We start from the raw sequence: 27639 nt of genomic DNA on the forward strand, positions 1-27639 counted from the left end.
CAAAGTATTAATTTTGTTTTAGCACCAGCTGCTCTAGAGCCTGGTATGTAGAGCAGGCTCTCTCCACCTCAGAGACCCCCTGGCCATCGCCTTCTAAGTACTGCATTAAACCCCTGTGCTACCACTACCAGAAACCTTCAAGTTTTTTTTGTTTGTTTGTTTGTTTTGTTTTGTTTTGTTTTGTTTTTGGAGCTGAGGATGGAACCCAGGGCCTTGAACTTGCTAGGCGAGCGCTCTACCACTAAGCTAAATCCCCAACCCCAACCTTCAAGTTTTAAGTACCCTTGGTGGAAATGTTTCAGAGTCAGTCAGGGCTTAGAGGAAGTGATAGAGGTCCTATATTCTAAGAGTTTTATTTATAAAGCCCTGAGTTTATCACCTGTAGTATAGCTTCTCATCCCTAAATTTTATTTGTACTTAGAAACACTTATTAGTGTGTGTGTATGTGTGTGTGTGTGTGTGTGTGTGTGTGTGTGTGTGTGTGTGTGTGTACGTCATAGCACAACTGTAGGGTATGTTGCCTTTTGTACCATGTGGGTTCTGAAGATGGAACTTAGGTGGACAGAGCAAGTGCCTGTACTCACTGAGCTATTTCTCGCCTCATTATTTGAGATAGGGTCTCATACAACTCATATTATTTTCAACCAAGGATGACCTTGAATTCCTGATGCCTCCTCCTCCCAGGTACTGGGGATTGTAGGCAAGCATCACCCACACCTGGTTTCTTTTTTTTTAAAGATTCATTTATTTATTATGAACATACATGTATGTCTGTATGCAGGAAGAGGGTGCCAAGACCCCACTACAGATGATTGTGAGCCACCATGTGGTTTCTTGTATTTGAACTCAGGACCTCTGGAAAAGCAGTTAGTGCTCTTAACCGGTAACCACTGAGCCATCTCTCCAGCCCCTTTCCTTTCTTCTTCTTTTTTTTTTTTTAATATATTTTTGTGTGTGTGTGAGTGTGTGTGTGTGTGTGTGTAGGCCAGAGGACAACTTTTGGGAATCAGTACTGAGAATCAAACTCTGGCCATCTGTATTGACAGCAGGCACCTTTACTCTTTAAGTCATCTTGCCAGCCCTATTTTTTTTTTTCCATTTTGTTTTCTGAACTGGAATCTTGCTGTGTAACCCAAGCTGGCCTTTATTATTTAAAGCCCAAGTGATCCCTGATTCAGTCATGTACCATCATTCCTGGCTCCACCCTTAAGTACGTCTCTACTTTTTTTTTGAGGATGTGGACAGGAATATTAGCTTCCTGTGAATGAAGGTTACTAACCAAGTATCTCCCGGAGAGTGTGCCTTGGTACAGCTTGGCTCAAGCCCTGCAAATGCTCTATGAGCGAGAAAGTGTCAATGAGCTTTGAACGGATAGCATCAGCTCTGGGCAGCTGTAAATGTCCTCGTTCATGTGCCATGTCTGTTAAGAAAACAGAACCAGGGATGTCATGCTTTAGAGTTGCCGACTATTAGCGTGCTCTCTCCTCCCCCACTTTCCTTGCCTTTTAGAGATTTAAGGAGCCCACACAAAGAAGCTATGAGCAGTTGAGAATAAACACATTGAAAGACTCAAAGGGTTTTTTGTTGATTTTGTTTTTCATCTAAACAAAAGAAAAGTCCTAATCGATATCCCCACACTCAACTAAATATTCGGGTTACTTTCACTTTCTGACAGCGTTTGCAATTAAAAACTCTTTTTTGAAAAATAGGTTTAAATGCTGGGCAGGTGTCCTGGATCCCAGCGCTCTGGAGGCAGAGGCAGGCACATTTCCGAGCTCAAGGACAGCCAGGGCTACACAGAGAAATTATCTTGAAAAAACAAAGAAAATTCAGTTTAAAAGGCTGGCGATGTGGACGGGTATTTCATTCTCAAGAGGATGGTGGATCTCTGTTGAGTTCCACATTTGCCTGGTCTATATAGTAAGTTTCAGGGCAGGCAGTCCTTGCCCTAAAAAAAGAAAAAAGTAAAAGCTGAGCCTGTGCTTGATAGTGCATAGTGCGCACATCAGTCTCAGCCACTTGGAAGGCTGAGGCCCGAGGATTCAAAGTTCTAGACCTGCCTGAATTACAGAATGAAGTCAAGACCAGCCTGGACACCTTGGTGTGATCATGACTCAAAAAGTCAAGAGGACTAGGGATATAATTCAGTGTTGGATCACTTGCCCAGCATTGTGCAAGGTTTCAGGTTCGACCCTCTGTTACCCACCCTCGCAAACAAACGAACAAATAACAAATAACAACAATCGGTGAAAAACCAGCAGGCAAGGAGGGCAGGAGGCCTAAGGCTGGACAAAGAATACAGACCTCACGTGGACCTGACAAAGCAGGATACGAGGTAGGGCAGCAGCAGGATGTAGGCTTACTACGCCCTATAATTGGACAAAGCAACAGCCTGACATTTGGAAAACGTGTCGCTTTGTGCTAAAGTGTGCGCGCCCCAAAGCCCTGGAGGGAGGGAGGCGGACAGCTCAAGCTCCCCTCCAGCCCGCTCAGGGCTCAGGGGCCTCACTTCAGCTCCAGCGCACTTCCGCCCACTCAGCCCTGACTTCACCCCTCCGCCTTCCGCGCCGGCGCCCTGAGCTTCACTCCTCCTCAGCGGGCGGAGCTCAGGGCCGCTCCGGCTTCGCTAAGCCCCCACTTCCCGCCGACCCCCGTCACGGCCACCGCCACAGCCTGACCGGCGGGCGTTCGCTTAAGCGTCCGCCCCGCCTCGCCCCACGCGCCCGCCAATCGGCAGTTACCAGCTGGTTCCGCCCGCCCGACGCAGCGTGACGCAGCCAATCGGCGGCTGCCACACTGCGGGCCCGAGCAGGCCTAGGGGGTTGGGACCTCGGCAGCAGGTCTGCCCGGGCCAGACGCGCGAGCGCAGGCAGCGGCTGCAGATTGCGGGCTCTCCCATCTCGGTTCTCTGGTCCCGGCCCTCCGATTGCCCCCGCCGCATCCCGCCGCCATGCGCTTCAGCTGCCTTGCGCTGCTCCCGGGCGTGGCGTTGCTGCTCGCCTCGGCCCTCCTCGCCTCCGCCTCAGACGTGTTGGAACTGACGGACGAAAACTTCGAGAGTCGCGTCTCCGACACGGGCTCAGCTGGGCTCATGCTAGTCGAGTTCTTCGCCCCATGGTGAGGCCACTTTGTGGGGTCATGGCCCGGAGGACCGGCTGGGCGCGGGAGCGGTTGGGCCTACGCAGCGCGGGCGCCCTCCACTATCTAACAGGCCTGGCTGCGGCTGCCTCCTCGCCAGTCGGTGGGGAACCCCGAGTCGCTCCACTGGGGGTGGGGTGGGGTGGGGACAAGGGCAGATCCGGAAAGCAAAAAGCCTAAACTCCAGGGTAGGGCCACGTCCTTACCTCCGCGTTCTTGCTGCACTTCCTATGTGGAGGGCTTTCCCATCCCCTCCCCCTCCAGTCTATCTTTCAGTATCTACGTGAGTCAGTGTAAACGTCCCCTGGTCTGCAGACCAGGCAGCATCCCAAAGCATAGGAAGGAGGCAGAGGTCCTTAAGTGTAGAGGTTCTGGGTCTCAAACTATTTTTTTTTCTTTTTGTCTCCACCCCAGAGCCATTGGTTTCTAACCAAGGTCACTCAGTGGCTGCAGAAAGATCTTAAGTGCTTTCTTGAGACAGGCCATTATTTATAAATGGTCCACGACTTACACTATTTTACATTAAGCTGCAGAGGCCTCTTATAAGGGTAAACGAACAAGAATTATTTCACTAGGACCTATCGTAATTGTCAGCTTTAGATAATTCTAGAAAATAATAATATTCTCAATAAGAAAGTAACCTCTGTTGGGCTGCTTAACCTAAGAAAAGCACAAGTTCTTTAAAGTAGGTGTGACCCCCAGATAAAAACTTGCTTGGGAAGGGAGAGCAAATAGGATTATTCAAAACTGTTCAAAGGTACCAGGAAGACATGTAATGGCTACACTGTAACTTATCTTTGCCTCTGACCCAGCGGGGCCATTACATCCCAAGCTTATCTGACTAGATGGTCACACTCAAAAGCGCAGACTGCCTAAAGAGGCAGGAAACAAATTGTGTTTCAGTTTGGGATATTTTATGTTTAGGCATTTCTGTGGTTGACAGTCACATTTACACATTATAGATAACATATGTCTCTAGAATTCGTGTTTTTTCTTAGAATTTATCACAGTTCTATAATCATGCTGTTAATTGAGGGGTGGTCACTCGTGTCCAGCTTCTTTGTCTAAAGGAGGTCTCACAATGGAAGAATTAGAGTTTTTAGTCAGGTCTTTGGGATAGGGCTCAGTTCTTGCCCAGTGTGTCCAATCCCCATTACTGAAAAAAAAACTGTGTACACACACACACACACACACACACACACACGGGAGTTCTTAAGGAACAAGTCTGGATAGTCTAGGCTGACCTCAAACTCAGGATCTTCTTGCTCTGGCTCCTTTTCTTCTCTTTTGAGATAGGGTCTCCTATTGCCTGTCGAGCTAGCCTTCAGTTCACAGTCCTTTTGCTGCCTCTATTCTGAATGCCACAAGGCACCTGACTTCAGACTTGTCTACTAAAAATTGTTGTACCTGCTTTCCTTAAGACTACATATCCCATCGTACATTGTGTGATCAAGAGTTGGGTGGATTTCTGCTGTGGTGTCTGCTTTTAGTTGGCTGAGAAGATAAAATCTTTATTTCTACATACTCGTCTATTTTAAAAGTTGTGGTTTTGTTGTTTTTTTTTGTTTGTTTGTTTGTTTTTTTGTTAGTTTGCTTGTCTTAAGTAGCTCAGGCTGGCTTGAATTCCTCACACTTGAGTCTCTGCCTCCCAAATGCTGAGCTTATAGGCCACCACACCAAACTCTGGACATTTATTTATTTATTTATTTTTTTATTTTTTTACTCTTTTCTCTTGCATATAACAGCGGTACCATCCCCTGTTAGCAACAGCAAATGAAAAATTTTGAGACAGGGTCTCACTGTATAGCTCAGGCTGACCTGGACCTGATCCCCTTCCTCTGAGTCCTGAGGCTAAAGGTGTGTACCACCACATCAATCGGGAAATCTAATTAGCAGTTAAATAGGGACTAAAAAGACAGCTTAGCAGTCAAGAGCACTTGGCTTTTCCAAAGGAGACTGAAGTATTCTTGGGCACTTGCATTCATGTGCACAAACCCATAACTTGAAATAAGTGTTTTAAGTGGTAGGGGTCAAAGTGGAGTCTGGAACTGCAGTTCAGTGAGATAAAGTGCTTGGGTACCTCAAGCAAAGCTCTAGGTTCCATCTTTTTAGGTCTACCCCTTTAATTTTGTAAGTGAAAGTGAAAGATTTCTTTGCAAGCCACTGTTAGCATGAGGTTTCACTTTATTTAAAACAAGATTTTTGGGGGGAGGATGGGGAGGGGAACACCCATAAAGAAGGGGAGAGGGAGGGATTAGGGGGATGTTTGCCCGGAAACCGGGAAAGGGAATAACACTCGAAATGTAAATAAGAAATACTCAAGTTAATAAAAAATAAAAAAAAAAAAAACCAAGATTTTATATCCTGGAGGCTGGCCATGAGCTGTCCTCCTGGTTTCACGCCTAAATACTTGGATTACAGGTGTGAGTTACATTGTAACTCACCTGTGTATTTGTAGGGATATGACTATCTGAATTTCTCTGTAAGAAATAGCAGTATTTAAATGTTTTAAGTCTTAAACATCTACTTGTGTTGTAGATTTTTATGGTAGTCTTTGAACATTTCCCCTCTAGTACTAAGGGTCAAATGTATGACTTTAACTTGTGCTTGGCTCTGAGTACTATGCTACTCTCTACAACAGTAGCAATACATACTATTTGTTATGCAGTGTTCATAAGGCTAGTAATTCTTGCTTTTCCGGGGTTTTAGAATTACAGCTAGGTGACAATTACTGCCCAGGATTTACCTTGGATACTGGAGATTGAAACTCTGGTCATTAGTTTCTGCAGTACAGGCACTTTACCCAGAGTGCTATGTCCCCAGCCTCTAAAATTAAATGTTTAATGCTAATTTTTCTTTAATTTTTCTGTTTTGAGACAGGGTTTCACTATGGAGCTCTGGCTATGCTGGAACTCACTCTGTAGACGAGGCAGGTGTTAAGTTCGTAGTGATTCATCTGCTTCTGCCTCCTCAGTGCTGGGATTAAAGGTGGTCTCCATCACATGTAGTCTAGTGTTTGCTGTTGGTTGGTTTTATTCTAATCTTCTTTATATCTTTTTTTTTTCTTCTTTTTTCTGGAGCTGGGGACCGAACCCAGGGCCTTGCACTTGCTAGGCAAGCGCTCTACCACTGAGCTAAATCCCTAACCCCTGTTCCCTCTCTTCAACATTTGAGATTTCATTACAACTTTGTCCTTTCCTGAACAATTAACTCATTAATCCTTCTCCAAACTGGGATTCCTACAGGGAAAGAACTGTCAGCATGGTGGAGTTAATTTGCTAAGTACCATCTCGGAGAGTTGATACTTCAGTTGTTTCTTCCCAGATTCATTTTATCTTAGTCACTTTTCTATTGCTGTGACAAAGCATGACCAAGGCAGTTTGTTAAAGAATTTATTCAAGGTTTACAGTTTCAAAGGCTTGAAAGCCATGACCATCATGGCGGGGAGCAGTACTTGAGGTCTCTGTTCCCAGTTGAACAACAACCTTGAAGCAGAGAAAGCTAAATGGAAATGATGTGAGTTTTTCAGACTTCAAGTCTGAACAGTCTTCCCCCACAAGTGACATACCTCCCAACTCTTTCCAAAGGTTTTGCCAAAGCAAAGAGGACCAATCGTTCAACTATGAATCTATGGGGCCTTGATGTGTGTGAATGGAGGATATCAGGTGCCTTGGAACTGGGGTTGTGAGCTACCATGTAGGTGCCAGAAACAAAATTCAGGTCCTCTGCTATAATAGCAAGTGCTCTTAACTGCGGAACCATCTCTCCAACTCTCTGTCTCTTGAAAAAAAATTCTTAGCATTGTGGGGTCAAGGACAGATTAATAGTGTTTGTTTTCTCCTTCCACCTTTACATGGATTCTGGGACTTTTCAGTTGTCAGGCAAGTGTAGCAGGTTACTAGGTGCTGTCACCTGCTGGCTTATATCATTGTCACTGCACTGCTCCCATCCCGGTGCTGGAAACTGAGCCCCAGGCCTTCTCCACTTTAAGGAAACATTCTGCAGCTGAGCTACATCTCCATCTTGAATTCATTCTCTTCTCCCACCCGTCCCTCTCCCTCTCTGTTGTCCCTCCTCTCCCCCAGGTAAAGGAGCCTAGTTTGGCCTTGAACTTAAGAAACTGTCTCAAAATGGGCTGGTGAGATGCCTGGAATTATAGTATGTGCCTTTGTGCCAGGCTTCTTGGGGATTCTCATCATCAGCCATATATAATTTACTGTAATGCTCCTTTTTTTTTTTTTTTTTTTTTCTTTTCTTTTCTTTTTGGAGACTAGATCTTACTGTGTATACCTGCCATCACACCTAGTCTTCTCTGACTATATGTGTATTTATTAATTTGTCAATATTTTTCTCTTATTTTTCAGGAGAGGGTGAGGAAAAGATGTTAACTTTTGCTTTAATTTTGACAGTTACTACAATAGAAAATCAACAGCAAGAGGCAGGCTTGGTATTATATGATCTTAGCCCTGTTTTTCAGAAGCTGAGGAAGAAAGATTATAAGTTTGAAACTGCCTGGGCTACATTAAAAAGATCCTGCCCTGGGCTGGAGAGAAGGCTCAGTGGTTTAGAGCACTGACTGCTCTTCCAGAGGTCCTGAGTTCAAATCCTAGCAACCACATGGTGACTCACAACCACCTGTGATGAGATCTGATTCCCTCTTCTGGTGTGTCTGAAGACAGCTACAGTGTACTTATTTATAATACATAAATAAATCTTTAAAAAGATCCCGCCCCGGGGCTGGAGAGATGGCTCAGTGGTTAAGAGCACCGACTGCTCTTCCCAAGGTCCTGAGTTCAAATCCCAGCAACCACATGGTGGCTCACAACCATCTGTAATGAGATCTGATGCCCTTGTCTGGTGTGTCTAAAGGCAGCTAAAGTGTACTCATATATAATAAATAAATAAAATATTTAAAAAAAAAAAAAAGATCCCGCCCCAAGAAAAGATGAAATGAAATCTCTCCTCTTTTGCTGCTAAAGCATTATCTGATAAATGAATCAAGATGACTGTTGCCTCTCTGGTTCCTTTCCTGTGCTGTGTATTGCTAACTGTAGTCATAATACATGCTTCTTGCTTTCATGATTGTCTGGAAACAGACTTATATGTTACCTCTGCTATTCACCTTACTTGAATATACTAACTACTCTTTCCTCTCTGAAGCTTTACTTAAAGACCCAAACCTAGATAATATAGCCTTACAAAAGATGTATTCTTTTTAAACCCTAGGAAACTGTGTTTAAAACACTTCAGAAGGAGAGGCAGAAAGATTGCTGTAAGTTCTAGGATAGCCAGGGCTATCTAGTGAGAATATATCTTGCGAGAAAGTGAGCTGAACACCAGGAATCCGCATCAAGTGCCTTTTCTTTCTTCTTTCGGTGTAACTCTGAGCCTAAGGAGCTGGAGGGCTACATAGAATGAAGTGCAGCAGGTGTTGATTTAATAGATAGGCTAAGCCGAAGGGGGGTATCATGGCCTGCTGAGGCCATGTTGGGCTATATAGTTTCAAGATAGCCTGGAGCTACAGAGTGGACCCTGTGTTTTTTTGTTGTTTTTTGTTTGTTTGTTTTGTTTTTAAGGAAAACAAAAAAAAAATCTTACCTAAGTTTAAAACGTGATAGAATAGAAAGCTCAGTTTTACAGTTAGATGGTTCACTTCACCATGAGAACTGATCAAAACATAAGCTGCTGGTATACTTTTCCCAGAAGGCTACCAGAAACACCTGGTCTTCTATCCAGAAAGTTCTAACAGTCCCACGGGTGTACTTTCCATGCATTTGGTTGTATGACATGTTCTTGTCAGTATACAGCTAGCACCAGCTGTACATTATCTCTTCAAAGGCCCAATGGGTTGCAGAGGGATCACTTTGAGAAGGTTGGTAAGTTCTGTTTTCCCTATAGGCAGTGAAAATAGAAAACAGAAGGAAAAAGGCCAGGCGAACTGGTGCATGTCTGCAATTCCTAAAATTTGGGAGATGGTGGCGAGTCAGAGATGTTTAAGGATGATGTTTGGCTACAAAGTATTGTGCCTCTGAAAAGTAGTCTAGAAAAGGGATTTTAAGAGACTGTCTCAAAAACAGGCTGGTGAGATGGCTCAGTGATAATGAATGCTACTTTTGCAAGAGGACCCAAATCCCATTCTCAGCATCTGTATCTGGTGCTTCACAATTGCTTGCAACTCTAGTTCCAAAGGAGTTACACAAAAAATTTTAAAAATGAAAAACCAAAAAACCTAAAACTGTAGAAGTGTATGTTCTCTAGGGTTTATAGGACACCTGTTGAGAAATTGTCAAAGTTTAAATGAAGAACCAAATAGTAGAAAAGAAACAGGGGTTGGGGATTTAGCTCAGTGGTAGAGCGCTTGCCTAGGAAGCGCAAGGCCCTGGGTTCCCTCCGTCCCCAGCTCCGAAAAAAAAAGAACCAAAAAAAAAAAAAAAGAAGAAAAGAAAAGAAACAGAATCCTAGGGTATGCTGATTACAGTGTGTCAGTCAGTGTCAAGAGGACAACCCTCCAGAGCCGATTTTCTCTTTGCATCATACTGGAAGCAGTCTCTGGCTTAGTGGCAAGTACATTTACTTACCAAGCCATCTTGCACACACACATTTATTAAAAATATAAAAGTACCATGCCAAGTATGGTTGCTCCAGCCACCCTGAACTATACAGGCCAGCTGCAGTCACATAATTAGATCCTGACTTAGAAGGGAACAAAGTATAAAAGGACCAAATGATTGCCACCAAATTCAAGATGGGGGAGTACATAGGCAGGAAAGGGATACAGGAAGGTTTCAGCTGCACTGACTTTTGAGATGAGTTTTCTATGTAGCCCTGGCTGTCCTGGAACTCACTCAGTAGAGCAGGCTGCCTGGCCTTGAACACAGAGATATGCCTCCTCCTGAGTGCTGGGAATAAAAGCGTGCACTGCCACTACCCAGCTAACATATCTTTTTCTTAATGAGATATAAAGTAATGGTTCTTCATGTTATCAGTGGTATTTTAGATGTATTAAAAATATGGTTTTATGGGGTTGGGAATTTAGCTGGAGAGGTGGCTCAGCGGTTAAGAGCACTGACTGCTCTTCCAGAGGTCCTGAGTTCAATTCCCAGCAACCACATGGTGGCTCACAACCATCTGTAATGAGACCTGATGCCCTCTTCTGGTGTGTCTGCAGACAGCGACAGTGTATTCATATAAATAATAAATAAATAAATCTTAAAAAAAAAAAAAAGAAAAAAGAAAAGGACAACCAAGGCTCTCTTTTAAAAAAAAATATGGTTTTTATATTTTTAATGTATTTATTCTTTTCTCTTTTTCTTTTTTTTCGGAGCTGGGGACCGAACCCAGGGCCTTGTGCTTGCTAGGCAAGCGCTCTACCACTGAGCCAAATCCCCAACTCTTTATTCTTTTCTCATACAGTACATCCCAATCACCACCTCCCCACCCTCTAGTCCTTTCAGTTATCCCACCACCTGCCTCCCCTCTCCCTTGGATCCACTGTTCCTCCATTTCTTTTCAGAAGTGTGGGCCTTCAGAGATATTAACCTAACGTGGCATAACAAGATGCAGTAAGACCAGGCACAAGCCCATATCACGGATGTTGTTTCTCCCCATGCTCTCCCTCTCATTCCTCACCTAATTCCTCCTGTTCTCATGCCCTCCTGCCCCAGTACACCTACAAAATCTATTCTATTTCCTCTTCTCAGGGAAATCCATGTGGTCCTCCCTAGAGCCCTTCTTGTTACTTAGCCTCTCACAGTCTGTGAATTGTAGTTTTAGTTTGATTGACTTTACTTAACAGCTAATACAATACCACTTATTGAATACATATCATGTGTGTCTTTCTGGGTCTGGATTGCCTCGCACAGGAACAGCTGAAAATACTCTGTTGTGTAAACCACATTTGCCTTTTTTCTTTTCTTTTTTTTTTTTTCGGAGCTGGGGACCGAACCCAGTGCCTTGTGCTTCCTAGGCAAGCGCTCTACCACTGAGCTAAATCCCCAACCCCCACAGTCGCCTTTTTTTAAAAAAGATTTTATTGCATCTTTTTCCCTTTTTAATGTGTGTACCACAGTGCATAGGTGAAGATCAGAGGACCCTTTTTAGGAATCAGTCTTCTGCCCTGTAGATCCCAGAGATGGGCTTAGGTCATAAGAAAGTACCTTTAACTGCTGGTCAGCTCAGTGGTTCCATGAATATGTTTGAATTGTTAATAAAATACAGAGTCCAATTATTTTGATATAATAATAATTGCCATGTGTGTGCACACCCTCTTTTTTTTTTTTTTTTTTTTTTCTTTAAATATCCCAGTGCAGGCAGATCTTTGAGCCCAAGACCAACCCGGTCTTCATAGAGAGTTCTAGGTCAGTCAGGACTACACAGAGAAACCCTATCTTGGGGCGGGGGGGGGGGGGACCCGAAAAGGGAAAGAAGCATTGAGTTGTTTCCTTTGGTTCCATAGATGCAAATCTATGAGAAGGATTATATTGTAGACTAAACAGAATGGGTGCTACTCAAAGGGATGGACCAAAAATGTCACTATGGCAAAACTGGAAAGGTATAGAGTGTCACAAGCTGTCTGTAGCCGAGCATGCTGTTGGCATTGTTGTAGAGAAGCAAGTTAAGAGAAGTTCTTGTGGGGCTGGGGATTTAGCTCAGTGGTTAGAGCGCTTACCTAGGAAGCGCAAGGCCCTGGGTTCGGTCCCTAGCTCCGAAAAAAAGAACCAAAAAAAAAAAAAAAGAGAAGTTCTTGTGATGAGAATTAATGTGTGCATCGAGCATATTAAGCACTCTCAATTTAAAGCTGATGACTGACAGGAGCCAAAGAGAAAGACACTGTGGTGCTCCTGCAGCACCAGCCGCTCCACTTAGAGATCACACTGTGAGAACAAGGGGGAGGAGCCTGAGGGGCTGGAGTCTATTCCCTATGCATTAATTCATGGGTCGATGTTCAAAAAGAGATAACAAATCTTGACCTTAATAACAATAATGGCGAGGTGGTGGTGCACACCTTTAATCTCAGCACTTGGGAGGCAGAGGCAGTGGATCTCTAAGTCTGAGGACAGCCAGGGCTACAGAATAAAACTCTGTCTTGAAAAACAAAACAAACATTACACAAATATCAGAGGTCTCAGGTATAAATTTGGTAGTAGAATAATTGATATAGCATCCCTACAAGTGCAAGAGAGGTGGAAAAAAGGACAGCCTGGACTAGGTAACAAAACCCTGTCTTCAAAAAAAAGGTAGTATGGTAGTATGATATGAGATTCAAAACACCAGTAAGTTTGTGTTAAACTAAGAATCTGGCTTTTATTTATGTTTTTTAAAATAGGTGTGGACATTGCAAGAGGCTTGCCCCTGAGTATGAAGCTGCAGCAACCAGATTAAAAGGAATAGTCCCATTAGCAAAGGTGAGCGTCAGTGTGTTCGCTAGAAAGGAATATGGAATGTATTTTATTACATGTATATATGGGTGGGTGTGCATGGACCCATGTGAGTCCCTGGGCTTGACAGCAAACCCCTTCACATGCTTAGCCATCTCACTGGCCCAAGTACTTTAATAGTATATAAGAACCAGTGTGGGGGTATAGGGGTGCTTGAGAGATTGTTCAGTGGTTAAAGCACTTGTCTGCTCTTACAGAGAGAGGACTTGAGTTCTTTCCCAGTACTCACTTAGTGTCTCAAAACCATTCTTAATTCCAGTTCCAGGGGATCTGATGCCCTCTTCTGACCTCTGCAGGCACTGCATGCACCTGGTACATATACATGCAGACAAAGCATTTATACACAAAATAAAACATCATCATCATCATAATAATAATAATAATAGAAGAACAAGGTGAATAGGAACCAAGGAGCAAACAAAGACAATAAAGGAATAGCTTTAAGGATGAGAAGGAAAACAGTTACTGAGTTCTGTAATCTACCCTGATAATGGTCAGTGATAAGATCTGGGAATAAAGAGGTGGGGTATTAACCGAACGGTTAATTGTAAGACTGGTATTGTTTTCATAGTGTTTTAAGAGCCAGCTGTGGTGGTGACCCATGATGTTAGATTAGAAGTTCAAGACCAGCCTGAAGCCTGAGCTGACTGAGACCTTGTCTCACAAAGAAACAGGCAGAGATAGTAATGGTTAATAAATTTTGCCATCCTGTAGCATTCTGAAGTAATAAGCCCATAGCTGTTATAGTTTAAAGGTCATATCTCTGCTAACTTCAGATAAATAGTTTGTATCTTAGAAGTTTTTAAAATTACATTTAATCCTAATGTAGTTAAGCAACTTGCCATAGCAAAAAAGTCATGTTGTAATTTTCATTCCGTGACTGTGGGCATGAAAATAGCCTAAAGCTATTCAAGGATGTACATTAATTTTCTGAACTTCATTCTACCCACCTTAGACCATAAGGACCAAACCTCAGAATCTTATAAGGTTAATGTATTTCCTGTGGTTTTAAACCAATTGTTAGATTTTATGTAAGAAGTATTGATGCATTTACCAATAAACTATTTGCAAAATCAAATTCTATTCTATCCCAGGTAAAGCACATACCTTCAGTAGTGAAGCCAGTGTAGAGCAGTGGGTTTGATGTGCACCATGAAGGGGAGGCATTATTGAAATAATGTAAATAAATACTAGTTTTAAAATTTTATATAAAACCAAGGAATGTAAATCTAAAATCTAAAACAGTTGTGATCTAGTTAGATAGCACCCACCTTTAAGGTCTCAATGACCTGTGGTACATATGCCAAGAAATACTGATCCTCTGTGGGGATATCCAGTCTTAAAAATTGGGACTATTAGAAGATCTTGCAGCAGGTACTTAGATAAGAAAATAACTCTTACTCTAATCTTTAGGTGGACTGCACTGCCAACACAAACACCTGTAATAAGTATGGCGTCAGCGGCTACCCAACTCTTAAAATATTTAGAGATGGTGAAGAAGCGGGTGCTTATGATGGGCCTAGGACTGCCGGTAAGGACCTGGGTTACATCTGATCCAGGCTGGATTCGACTTCCTTTCTTTTTGAGACGGTCTCATTATGGAGCTCATTGTGTAGACCAGGATGACCTGAAATTTGCAGAGATCAGCTTGCCTCTGCCTCCCAGGTGCTAAGATTACAGTGGGGTATACACAGTTAGGCTTAAATTTCTAATCCTCCTGCCTCCACTTTACAGGTCAGGGCATTGTAGGCATGTGCCACCGTATCTGCTTTGGATTTCATTCTAGAAATTGAAATAACATTTTATTTTGTTAAGATTTCATTGTGGGGGCTGGGGATTTAGCTCAGTGGTAGAGCGCTTACCTAGGAAGCGCAAGGCCCTGGGTTCGGTCCCCAGCTCCGAAAAAAAGAACCAAAAAAAAAAAAAAAAAAAAAAGATTTCATTGTGTTCCAACGTGGCCATCCCGGGAGGTCACTTTCCCCGGGCTCTGTCCTAGTGGCGTATGGGAGCATAGGGTACTGCCCGATGATGTACAGTCCCTTTCCACAATGTTGGAGATGAAGCTGGGCTTCGAGTCTGCGCCTGCATATTCCTACGACCTCTCAGAGTCCCGTGGACAATGACTGAGGAGACAAACCATGCAGGAAACAAAAAAAAAAAAAAAAAGATTTTATTGTGTAATTCAAACCAGCCTAGAATTAGATGTGCTAATTTTCTTTTCTAATGATTTGCATGGTATGAAGGATTATGAGAGTGGGGTAGGGAGACTTCAAGTGTGGGCTTAAGCTAGCCCTGAATAAATGTTTCATTCTTAGTAGTAGGAGAAAAATTGTTCTATACAGCATACTTAAAATCATTAAAATTCCTCATTTTAGAGGTCAACTTGTTAGGTAACAGAAAGCTTCTTTTGTCTAAATGACTTGTTAATGAAGTAATATAGAAAGCTCAACCAAGCATGTTTTCATTTGGTAATTGTTACCAATTTTATCTACTCTATGTCAGATAATCTAGATAGTAGGTTTGGTGTTCATAAACACAGCACTGGTCCTGCTTTTCTGCTGTTTGTTGTCTAACTGATAAGAGGAGGGAGACAATTATTACACATATGATACATGCATCTTAGGAAAGCAGCTTAACAGGTGTAAATTACTCTACTTTTTGACTATGAATTTACTTCTAAAAATGTTACCCTGAAGATGTATTGTACAAATTTACCTGCCGGGGTTGGGGATTTAGCTCAGTGGTAGAGCGCTTGCCTAGCAAGCGCAAGGCCCTGGGTTCGGTCTCCAGCTCCGAAAAAAAGAAAAGGAAAAAAAAAAATTTACCTGCAAACAATCTTTTGAAAAGCAGGAGACTAGAAATAAATTTCTTTGTCAGTTGTCATGTGTTAAATAAATCACTGTATGTAAATCCAAAAAGCACCCTGTAGCTGTAATAAATGATTAAAAGGCTGTTGGGGATTTAGCTCAGTGGTAGAGCGCTTGTCTAGGAAGCGCAAGGCCCTGGGTTCAATCCCCAGCTCCAAAAAAAAGAACCAAAAAAAAAAAAAAAAAAAAAAAAGGCTGTCGGGGTAGCTCGGTGGGTAAAGGCAGGTCCTACTGCTAAACATCCCCAGAATCTACTTAGAAGGAGGAAAAAACTAAGTTCTGCTTGTTACCCTCGAACTTCCACACAAGTGCTGTCATACCTCAAACACGATAAAGTTTCCTTTTTAAATGCTGGGGTGGGAGTGGGAGAGTAGAGATAGCACAGCGCATTATTTGGGATATGAATTACTTCTGTGCATTATATATTCTATGTTAATGTATACCATGTTAAGTAACCACAACCACGTGAGTTGGGCATAGTAGTGTATCCTTGTAACGCTGGCACTTGGAAAGCTTAGGGGAGGAGGCAGAAGTCAGAGCAAGCCTCTGCTACACAACCTATGCTACACAACCTAGGCTAAGAGGCCTGTCTAAAAGAAAGGAGCCAAGTGTGGCTTTATGGGAGGCAGAAACAGGCAGGTGGCTGTGGGTTTAGGATACCACCACCCTGTGGAAGGAAGGAAGAAAGAGGTTTGTTTGAGGTATATAGTGCTATTTTTAAGATAAAAGAATGTGATTGTGTGTGTGCGTGTGTGTGCGTGTGCGCGCGCGCACGTGTGTCTATTTAGAAGGATATAGCAATTACTGCTCAGCCTTTTTTGGCTAAAATAAAGTAGAATGATACACAAACTGAAGCTGAACTTTCATGTATAGGAAAGAAATTGGATAGTTTAGGGACAGGAATTGAAAAAACACTTAATTGAAAACGTATGTTGTTGTACCTTTTGAACTTTTAATTATTCCAGTCCTCAAAAAACTGTATGTGTTGATGTGACTTTTATCTTGTAAGATGGAATTGTCAGCCACTTGAAGAAACAAGCAGGACCAGCTTCAGTTCCTCTCAGGACTGAGGACGAATTTAAGAAGTTCATTAGTGATAAAGATGCCTCGGTGGTGGGTAAGTAGCAGAATTGATTGGACTCTTTGGGAAACCACAAAGTTGAAGCAGCTTAGGCAAACTTGAAACAGTCAAATGACAACTGACGGACTGAAACAACATGCGGTAGCAGGAAGAGAGAATAGTATCTTGTGTGGGTTTATATTCTTAGAGATGTAGGGTTTAAATTCAGTTAAAAGACCAGAATAGGGGCTGGGGATTAGCTCAGTGGTAGAGCGCTTGCCTAGCAAGCACAAGGCCCTGGGTTCAGTCCCTGGCTCCAAAAAAAAAAAAAAACCAGAATAGAAGTGTTGCCTACCCCCAACCCCATCTCACAATGCTGAAAATTTAACCTGTCTCCTCACTCCTGCCAGGTAAGCGCTCTACCACAGAGCTGTGTGCTTTTGCTCCAGCCCTTAACTCTGAGAGCTAAAGAAAAAGTGTGTAGTAAACTGAAAGTAAGGTTTAAGGCAAGAGAATACAAATTAAATAGTCAACTCCTGTGTCTATTATCAATTTTTATAGCTATCTTTGTGGTTGTATTGGTCAAATTTCTATAGCTATAAATACCTAAGGCTGGATCATATGCAAAGAAAAGAGATTTGTCTTAAAATTGGATATTCAAAAAAGACAGCGGTACCAAAATTTTAAAGTTCTGGTGCAGGTCTCTGGTTGCATCTCATGGAAGGAATGTATGCAACAAGGAGAGATTTGATTGTGGGCAGGAAACCAAAGAGGGAGGAAGGAGGTGCCAGGCTTACTACCATACCCAACTGAATTTTGTGTGTGTGTGTGTGTGTGTGTGTGTGTGTGTGTGTAATACACTGATATAAAATGACTATAGTATTTGTTTTGAGACAGGGTTTCTCTGTGTAGGCCAGAGAATGTCCTGGAAGTCAACTTTGTAGAGGAGGTTGGCTACATATACTCACAGAGATCTGCATGTCTCTGCCTCCAGATGCTAAGATTAAAAGCCTTTGCACCACACTTGGCTGTAATTTTTATTTTGTTTTATTGTATGGATGTTTTTCCTGAATGTATGCATCTCATCCTCTGGAGCTAGGACAGGTTTTTTTGGTTTTTGTTTGTTTGTTTGTTTGTTTTAATATTTATTTATTTATCTTGGTTTTTTTTTTAAAGATTTATTTATTTATGTATACAAGTACACTGTAGCTTTCTTCAGACTCACCAGATCCCATTACAGATGGTTGTGAGCCACCATGTGGTTGCTGGGATTTGAACTCAGGACCTCTGGAAGAGCAGTCAGTGCTCTTAACCGCTGAGCCATCTCTCCAGCCCGCTAGGACAGTTTTGAGCTGCCATATTTATGAGTATGGGAATTGAACCCAGGTCCTTTGCAAGAATAGCACTGGGCTAAATCTCTAGCTCCCTTTGCCATGTTTAAATCTTTTTTTTTTAATTATTATTTATTTAAAAATATGGAACATTGCACGGATTTGTGTGTCATCCTTGTGCAAGGACCGTGCTGATCTTCTCTGTATCATTCCATTTTTCGTGTATGTGCTGCCGAAGCAAGCACTGTTAAAGTCTTAATACATAAAATTTAAGATGATAGGCAGTTTGCCCAGATAGATCTGTTTTGGAGAAGTAGAGGAAAGACTTTGGTTGTGCCAAACCTCTCCCTTAGCTTTCTCTAGAGGGTAGAGGATGAAGTATTGTGACATATATTCACAGCAGCCTCGTCTTAGCCTGGGTTACCTGGTTTATTCGTGATAGCCTGAAGCCTTTGAGAACTAGAAGAATGTAAGTCTTGAACAATGTAAGTCGTGGCACTGAGTATGTCTTGTGTTTGACATTTCCTATGCAGGCTTTTTCAGGGATTTATTCAGTGATGGCCACTCCGAGTTCCTAAAAGCAGCCAGCAACTTGAGAGATAACTACCGATTTGCACACACCAACGTTGAATCTCTGGTGAAGGAGTACGATGATAATGGAGAGTAAGTGACTGAATAGAGGCATCTAACACAGCAAATACGTGTTGTGCTAGATACACTTGCTATAAAATATATAAAGTTGGGAGAGTTTTCTCCTCTTTTGTGGGCTGAGTGGTAGTAATAGAAAAAAACTAAAGGGGCTGGAAAATTTGGTTTCAAGCACCCACATCAGGCAGCTCACAACTACATATAATGATTTCGTGGGTTCTGGTTCACTTCTGGCTTCTGTGGGACAAGTCACAAGAAAAGCCTTCATAGAAAGTAGTTAACCTTATTTTGAGAAAGGATCTTGCTGTAGATCAAGCTGGACTTGAACTTTCATCGGTCCTGTGCCACTGGACTATACCCAGTGAGGAGGTGATTCTTAGTAGATGAGCTTTTCCAGGTAGAGTGTGGCAGTTGAATGAGAATTTATTCTGAAGCTTAGGAAATAGCTCATCAGTGAAGTGTTTGCTGTGTACCCACATAAAAAGCCTGATCATATTGGTGTATATCTGCTTTGTTTTTATTTATTTTTTATGGTAGAGTTTCTGTGTGTAGTCCTGGCTGTCTTTGAACTTACTCTATAGACCAGACTGGTCTCGAATTCAGAAGTCTGCCTCTACCTCTTGAGGGCCGGGATTAAAGATGTGAGCCACAAAACAATATCAGAAAAACTTTTTACCGACATTTACTGTCAAGTGTGGTACCAGGGACATTTGGGCAACATGACTTTCTTTAACACTAAACTGGCTTACCACCTTAATTTTGAGTGTAATCATTGGGTATTAAGGATGTAATCTTATGTTGGAATTTAAGAGCCCATGATTCTAATGTTAGTTTCACTATTAATTTTAAAGATATTGGACCAAGTAGCAATCTAATCCTTCAGGCTTTATTGGTTGTTTTGTTTAAAAGGGAGTTAAGAATAGGTAATGAATTTATCTTTTTCTTAAGGCTACGTTTATTATATAATTTTTTATTATTACTGTTATTATTGTGTGTGTGTGTGTGTGTGTGTGTGTGTGTGTGTGTGTATTTGCCTCTACATATCTCTGTGTGCCGTGTGTGTGCCTAGTATCCAGGAAGGCGCTAAGACTCTGTGGTACTGGGAATTGAATCTGGGTTCTTTGCCAAGAACAAATGCTCTTAGCTATCAAGCCAAGTCTCAAGCCTACATATTTCTAATTTTTGTTTATTATTTTTAACTTAATTTTGGGTCCCCCCCCCCCCAAAACAGAATTTCTCACTGTAACAGAGCCCTGGCTGTCCTAGACTCCCCTTATAGAACAAGCTGGCCTCTGCCTCCTAAGTGCTGTCACCATGACTCCAATTTTATTTTTAAGATAGAGGCATGCTATATAGCTGTTGCTACCCTAGAATTTAGCTTACAGCCTCTGCTGATCTTGCCTTGCAAATACTGATGTTACAGGTGTCTAAGACCACATGGGTCTAACTTCAAAATCTTAAAAAAAATCAGGAAGAAACTAGTTCATCGTATCCTAGTTAAGGTATAATGTATGAGGCCCTCCTCTAGCCTCTGTATGTATCAGGCATACAGGTCGCACACAGATGCTACTTTTTTTTTTTTTTTTGCCTTGCGCTTCCTAGGCAAGCGCTCTACCACTGAGCTAAATCCCCAACCCCAGATACTACTTTTTAAAGGGGGTGGGATTTATTTACAGTAGGAAAGACTGACACAGGTAACTGGTCTACATAGCAAAGGCTACATAGTCAGAGGATTGTCTTCAAAAAAAAAAACAAAACTGTGTTATAATATTTATGTGTAGTGTTTTGCCTGCATGTGTGTTCATGAACCATGTGCATGTGTGGCCCTTAGAAGTCAGAGTCGCCTGGAACTGGCCTTAGATTGTTACTAGCCTCCATTTGGGTGGAATCCAGGTCTTCTAGAATCACAGCCAGTGCTATTAGTAATTGCTGAGCCATCTCTCCAGCCATACACGTATTTGTTTGTTTATTCAAAGGTAGTTTGAACCCAAGATAGACAAGCACTCTGAACTACATCCAGATGTTCTGAACAGAATCTGCCTATCACGATCCTGCTGCCTCTACGTCCCAAATGCAGTGTTACAATGCCTATCTTGTCTGAGTTTTTTCTTTTTTGATGTAGGGGCTCCCTATGTTGCTTTGACTAAGTAGACTAAGCTGGCCCCAAATTCATAGAGGTCCACTCACCTCTGTGTTCTAACTGCTGAGATTAAAGGTGTCTGGTTTATCCTGAGCTTTAAATGAAATGAGAGGCAATTCTGGTGTTTATTGCTAAGGTACTTTTTGGTTTTTTGCTTCTGTTTTAAGGGGGATTACTATATTTCGTCCATTACATCTGGCTAACAAATTTGAAGACAAAATTGTGGCATATACTGAAAAGAAAATGACCAGTGGCAAAATCAAGAAGTTTATTCAGGAAAGCATGTGAGTACCTCTCTCCTGGTCTGGTCTTTCTTTCCTTTTGATTTGTTTACTTCAGCCACTCACCAGGCTGTTTGGGGTTAAATAAAACCCATACAAGGGTTTATAATTTTGCTACATAATATTAAACCTCTAATGTGTGAACCCATTACCCCTTACAGTAGTCCTGTATGTTGCAGTACTTGTATTAAATGTTGATAATGACTTCTTACAAATGTCACATTGATAATTCTAGTATACAGCTAGAAAATGACAAAGCTAATGGATTACTCTATTTCAGTTTTGGTCTCTGTCCTCATATGACAGAAGATAATAAAGATTTGATACAAGGCAAGGACTTACTCACGGCTTACTATGATGTGGACTATGAAAAGAATACTAAAGGTTCTAACTACTGGAGAAACAGGTAATAAAAACCATGTTTTTGGGGTTGGGGATTTAGCTCAGTGGTAGCAAGGCCCTGGGTTTGGTCCCCAGCTCCGAAAAAAAGAAAAACAAAAACACCATGTTTTTTCTTTTGTGTAAACATGTTTAACTGTTAGCAGTTCTGACTGTCCTGTTACCCTGGTTGTAAGATGAAAATGGAGAGGTAATGTGGCTTACAGTTGATACAGTGGTTGCCTAGCCAAGCACCATGTGAGTGCACCCATACACGTGCCCACATACATGTACCCACATGCACATGGATAGGCCAAAAGACTTGCCTATTGTTCTCCTACCTTGGAGTCCTTGGAATCAGACTCAGGTTGTCAGGCTGTCATCTCACCAGCCCTAGCACCATGTTAAGAACAAAAACTGGTGTGATGGCACAGGCTGTGGTGTAAGCACTGAGAGGCAGGCAAGGAAGGACAACCAGAAGTCAAAGGTTACCCGTGCTGTAGGCTGGATTAGGGGCTAGCCTCACTGCATAAGAGTCTGTCCTTTAAATAAGTTGGGGGTGGAGGGTGGAAAGGAACACATGGCTCCAAAAGCTGCATTTAAAGCCATAGAACAAGTCTCGTACACTAGTCACAGAATCTTCTGGGTACGAACTCTGTGTCCGTTGTACTACAGGCTATAATGCAAGGTGTACGTATGCCTGATGTATGATGCACTTCAAACATTTTGCCCTCTTGCTTACAAATTCCCTGAGTGCATTTTACCCTTACAAATAAATGCTCTTTGCAGTTCAGTTTTTATGCTTACAAGAGATGTTACTGTTACATAGTATAGGAAAATTCCTATCAAATGGGTTGGGTACCACACCAGCCTAACAGTGAAGCTCACTGAGCCACCAAACAGTAACAGAATTGGTAACCTGATACTATAACTTCTGGCTAATTCCAGAAGGCTGAATGGATCATAGAACTGTGTTTTCTAGCTTCCTGCTAGCTTGATGATGCAGGCCTTTGATCTTAGCACTCCGTGAGTTTAATGCGGGCCTGTCTACACAGTGAGCTCCAAGACAGTCAGGCAGTCAGGACAAAAAAAAAGAAAAGAAAAAAAAAAAAAAGCAAGCTTCATCACATTATTATGTTGTCAAGATTCAAATATTTTCCGTATTTACTCCTCACAGGGTCATGATGGTGGCAAAGACATTCCTTGATGCTGGACACAAACTCAACTTTGCTGTAGCTAGCCGTAAAACCTTTAGCCATGAATTGTCTGACTTTGGCTTAGAAAGCACTACTGGAGAGATTCCTGTTGTGGCTATCAGAACTGCTAAAGGAGAGAAGTTTGTCATGCAGGAGGAGTTCTCGTAAGTTACTGCTTAGCGTTGGTTCAGGATTTAACTTAGAAAGAGTGACATTGGAGTTGGGGGAGAAGTCTTCCAGTCAAGACCTGTGATTCTCATTTTTCTCAGCTGAGGTACTTTGAAAGATTATGACTTCTTCAGACTAACAAAAGGGTTGCAGCTTGGAATTCTTAAATAATTACTTTATTGGAAATAGTGGGTAGAGGCTGGGCATAGTGATCTTGCTCTTGTAATCACAGCATGCACTTGGATGGTGGAACCAGGAGAAAAGGATTGAGAGTTCTAGTCAGATTCTGTCTGTCCTTTGCAGGCGGGATGGCAAGGCTCTTGAGCGGTTCCTGCAGGAATACTTTGATGGCAACTTGAAGAGATACCTGAAGTCTGAACCTATCCCCGAGACCAACGAAGGACCTGTCAAGGTGTGTTGCGTGAGGTCTCACCACCCAATAACTGATAGACCTATACAAAAACCGTATTGACCTTTGTTGGTCTTTAATGTTGGGACTCAAACCTTTATTAAACCTCACTGAGCTATATCCTGAGCAAAGAAAACCATTGCAGACAGACAGGTTCAGTGGGTGGCTTAGTGGGAAAAACACTTGTTGCAGAAGCCTAAACATCTGTTGAATCCTCCCTTGATCCCATCATGTAACAATGGAAGGAGAAAATAAACCTTAAAACCTCCACATTTATGCAGATGTAAACACAAGTAATTTTTAGTTGGTTCTTTTTTTTTTTTTTTTTCCGGAGCTGGGGACCGAACCCAGGGCCTTGCGCTTCCTAGGTAAGCACTCTACCACTGAGCTAAATCCCCAGCCCCCACAAGTAATTTTTAAACCGGGGCTGGAGATACGGCTCAGCAATTAAGAGCACAGGCTGCCCTTCCAGAGGTCCTAAGTTCAAATCTCAGCAACCACATGGTGGCTCACAACCATCTGTAATGGGATCCAATGTGTTCTTCTGGTGTGCATAGTCAGGGTACTCATATACATAAAATAAATAAATCTTTAAAAATGTATTAGTTAAAAACAAGGAAACCACTAGGTAGCATTTGGTTTTGTTTTGGTTTTTTTGTTTGTTTGTTTGTTTTTGTTGTTGTTGTTGTTTGGTTTTTGGTTTTTTAATTTCCTGTGATTTCTGAACATAGTTTGACAGGGAGAGGTGTGAGGGTAAGTTGGATCAAGGGGAATAACAACTTGTTTAAGAATGTTATACTGGGGGGCTGGGGATTTAGCTCAGTGGTAGAGCGCTTACCTAGGAAGCGCAAGGCCCTGGGTTCGGTCCCCAGCTCCGAAAAAAAGAACCAAAAAAAAAAAAAAAAAAAAAAAAGAATGTTATACTGGGGGAGGGAAGGGGATGGGGGCTTATGGACAGGAAACCAGGAAGGAGAATAGCATTTAAAATGTAAGTAAATTTAAAATGTAAGAAATATATCTAATAAAAATTTTAAAAAAAGAATGTTATGATACAAGCTGGGGTGAGTTAACCCAGAATAGTCAGTGTTCTTAGAACTAATGAGCCTCCTGTGTTATCCAGGTGGTGGTAGCAGAGAGTTTTGATGACATAGTGAATGCTGAAGACAAGGACGTGCTGATCGAGTTTTATGCTCCTTGGTGTGGCCACTGTAAGAACCTGGAACCCAAGTACAAAGAGCTGGGGGAGAAAGTAAGTCTGAGCCGTCTCTGATATAAAATGGAAGTTTATATACATACTAAGTGTAGACTTCATTAGTTACTAAACACTGGTATTTTTTCCACAACTATGTGTTTACACACATGCTCTTGACTGCCCCCTAGTGTCTATAGCATATAGAGACGTTCATAAAGTTTTTCATTTTAAAATGCTTGGGAGTTTTGCACTTGTAATGCAATACAAGCCAGGTAGTTTTAAAGGTGACTATGTGTAGTCTTTGTGTTTTGTATTGAGATGGTGTAAAATCAAGAGCAGCCTGCGTATGTACTCAGCTTCCCACGTGGAGGACCAGGCTGGCCTTATATATAGTCTTCTGTGAGAGTCAGTATAGAAAGAGAAGCTAGGAGGTTAGGAACTAAGCCTGTGTTCATCTCATTTAGGCAAACTCACACAGGTATTATAAAAGGCTGGAATTGTCTCAAGTCAAGTCAACAAGTACCTGTTAGTAAAAGCTTTAACGGGCTGGTTTCAAACTCTGAAATCTTTCTGCTTTTGCCTCTGAAGTGTTAGGATAAAGGCATGGGCTACCAGGCCAGGGTTGATAGCAAATATTTTGGCTAGCCTGAGACTTGTGACAATCTGGCTTCTGTTTCCAAGTGTAGGAGTCTGTGCACATACTCAGGCATGTTTATCTGAGGTAGAGTTTCATGTGATGGCTTAGGCCAACCTGGAATTTGTGGCAATACCTCTGCCTCAGCTCCTTCAGCTCTGGAATTACAGATAATAAGTTCTTTGTTGTTGTTTTAATTAACAGCTCAGCAAAGACCCAAATATTGTCATAGCCAAGATGGATGCCACAGCCAATGATGTGCCTTCTCCATATGAAGTCAAGGGGTAAGTTGATTAAAAAGCTGGGGAGGGGGCTGAGGTGGAATTTATTTTGTTGCCTAGGCTGGCATCAAACTTCTGGATTTAGGCTAACATAGCCTCAGCCACTTGTAGCCTCCAAGAAACTATTTCCTTATTGAACATAGTTTGGAGAGATGAATTTCTTAGATTTCTTTAATGAGTGATCCCAAAATTACTCCCAGAAATCTCTCATAATTTGACTATAATGTAGACACTTATAGAGAGTAGCATCTGGTCAGATTAGAAACCAGAAATAAAAATGATTCTATAACACTATTGGGCAGGCATATGTTAGTAATACTAGGAGACCCAATTGTTGAACTCGTGCCCTTTTTTTTCTAGTTTTCCTACCATCTACTTCTCACCAGCCAACAAGAAGCTAACTCCAAAGAAGTATGAAGTAAGTGCATTGTCCTGTGTCCCCAAAGTACACACAGACACATGTACGCACACACTGTATAGATGCATGGAGGTGGTACTTGTGGTTGTTGTTCTTCTTCCTTCTCCCTCTTCCTCCTCCTCTTCCTCCTCCCTCCTCTTCCTCCTCCCTCCTCTTCCTCCTCCCTCCTCTTCTTCTTCCTCCTCCTCTTCCTCTTCCTCCTCCTCCTTCTTCTTTTTTTTTTAAAATGTGCATTGGTATTTTGTCTCAGAGGGTTCGGATCCCCTGGAACTAGAATTACAGACAATTGTAAGCTACCGTGTCTGCTGTAGGGATTGAACCTGGGTCCTGTGGAAGAGCAGCCAGTGAGAGCTCTTAACCACTTATCCAATCTTTGTAGTCCTGATACCTAGATCTTTTTTTTTTTTAAAGATTTATTCATTTATTATATATAAGTACACTGTAGCTGTCTTCAGACACACCAGAAGAGGGCATCAGATCCCATTACAGATGGTTGTGAGCCACCATGTGGTTGCTGGGAATTGAACTCAGGACCTCTGGAAGAGTAGTCGGGTGCCCTTAACCGCTGAGCCATCTCTCCAGCCCAGATACCTAGATATTTTATTGGCTTGTTTATTTTCATTGTATTTGTTACAGTGGATATGTGTGTGAAAGTCAGATGGCAGCTTTAGGGAGTCAGTTTTCTCCTACCATTTGAGATCTTGGGATAAAATTCTACTGAGCCGTCTTACTGACTCTTAACTACTAGTGTTCTTTAGAATGTTAAAATAACTTTTCTTTTTTCAGGGTGGCCGTGAATTAAATGATTTTATCAGCTATCTACAACGAGAAGCTACAAACCCTCCTATAATTCAAGAAGAAAAACCTAAGAAGAAGAAGAAGGCACAAGAGGACCTCTAAAGCAACAGCCAAATGCACCACTTTATAAAAGGACTCTTACACCAGAGAAAGCAAAACCATCAGAGAGGACAGAATGGATATACTCTGAATCCTGTTAAATTTTCTCTAAACTGTTTCTTAGCTGCACTGTTTGAAAATACCAGGACCAGTTTATGTTTGTGGTTTGGGGAGAAAATTATTTGTGTTGGGAAGAATGTGGTAGGGGTGGGGGGAATTGAGTTGGGGGGTTATTTTCTAATTTTTTTTGTACATTTGGAACAGTGACAATAAATGTGCCCCCTTTATACTGTTGGGTTTTTTTCCCTCATGGAATGGAGAATCAGGGTCTTCAAACTGTTATTATAGATAGAAGTGTTTCAATACTTGTAGCTAAGCCAGATATGTTAACACCTGTAATCCCAACACATGGGAGGTACAGGCAAGAGAGCTAATGTTCAAGGCCATCCTTGGCTACATAGCAGGTTTGAGGCTAGCATCTTAAGTTGTTTTTAATCTTAAAAACAAAACCCTGCTATGCTGATTCCTGTAACTTCAAACTGAATAGGTCCAGTTACCGTCTCTAAATCTTCTAATTTCTTAGTTTCCTTCTGTAGCCCAAGCTGTCCTTGAACTTGTGACAGTCCTCCTTCCCCAGCCCCCAGGTGCTGAGATTACAGTTGTTTCTGGCTTCATTTGTGGCCTAAAGATGAATGCTGCTATTCTTGTCACACCAGCCAAGCTGTCTGCATGCTCATGCCTCATAAGGATGGTTCTCTGCCCATTGTGCCCTGTGTGAATGACAGCAGTTCCATCCAGTTTTAGGAATTATTGACACTGCTGGGTGCAGTTCTCCCCAGATCCTTGGGTGTAGCCATTTTCCTCCAGTGAAACAGGGAAACATGTATCATCATTGGCAAGAACAAGAGCCTACAGAAGTCTGTTTTCTTTTGGATGGATTAGAGTATTGCACTCTTTTTATAGCTAAATCAGAATCTTGTCCATAATTGTAGCTTTCAACCCTGGATAGTTCTAGGTGGATAACTATTTCTAGGTGACTCTTTTTTTACTATAGTCCATTTAAGTATATTTTTGGTAAAGCTTGATAACAAAATAGAGATCTGGATCATATTCGATGCTGTCGTGGGCGGTGGAAGGCAGTGTTGTCTAGTAGTGTGCATGTAC

The 27639-nt window shown here is 42.0% G+C and overlaps 2 protein-coding genes and 2 non-coding genes across 12 annotated transcripts in view; 2 read left to right on the forward strand and 2 right to left on the reverse strand.

The window, feature by feature from the left end:
* The window catches only part of Catsper2 (cation channel, sperm associated 2), a 19915-nt gene extending 16543 nt beyond the window's left edge, over positions 1-3372 (reverse strand). For 3 of the 9 annotated variants that reach the window (XM_087653621.1, XM_087653617.1, XM_087653614.1), the window contains exons 1-2: positions 3345-3372; positions 1280-1420 (exon numbers count right to left, since the gene is read on the reverse strand). Coding sequence is in view for 6 of the 9 variants with exons in the window: in XM_087653617.1 (XP_087509743.1) it covers positions 1280-1418 (139 nt within the window). In the remaining 3 variants the exon portion in view is untranslated. 9 annotated transcript variants of the gene reach the window in all.
* Pdia3 (protein disulfide isomerase family A, member 3) lies at positions 2793-26764 on the forward strand. The gene is given in 13 exon segments (NM_017319.2): positions 2793-3117; positions 12464-12542; positions 13989-14106; positions 16452-16559; positions 18367-18496; positions 20789-20905; positions 21183-21308; positions 22458-22640; positions 22948-23056; positions 24174-24302; positions 25084-25163; positions 25521-25578; positions 26365-26764. Coding segments are annotated over 13 exon segments (1518 nt in total). The 5' UTR covers positions 2793-2950; the 3' UTR covers positions 26479-26764.
* Positions 14525-14728, forward strand: Rnu105c (RNA, U105C small nucleolar). Its single transcript, XR_015685074.1, has one exon. It is a non-coding gene; the product is annotated as a small nucleolar RNA SNORA73 family (small nucleolar RNA).
* On the reverse strand, positions 17972-18078 carry LOC120101948 (U6 spliceosomal RNA). Its single transcript, XR_015685202.1, has one exon. It is a non-coding gene; the product is annotated as a U6 spliceosomal RNA (small nuclear RNA).
* Positions 26765-27639: the final 875 nt, after the last annotated feature.

Source organism: Rattus norvegicus, chromosome 3, assembly GCF_021556685.1.
Source record: "Rattus norvegicus strain SHRSP/BbbUtx chromosome 3, alternate assembly SHRSP_T2T, whole genome shotgun sequence".
In the NCBI taxonomy this organism is placed as follows: Eukaryota; Metazoa; Chordata; class Mammalia; order Rodentia; family Muridae; genus Rattus; species Rattus norvegicus.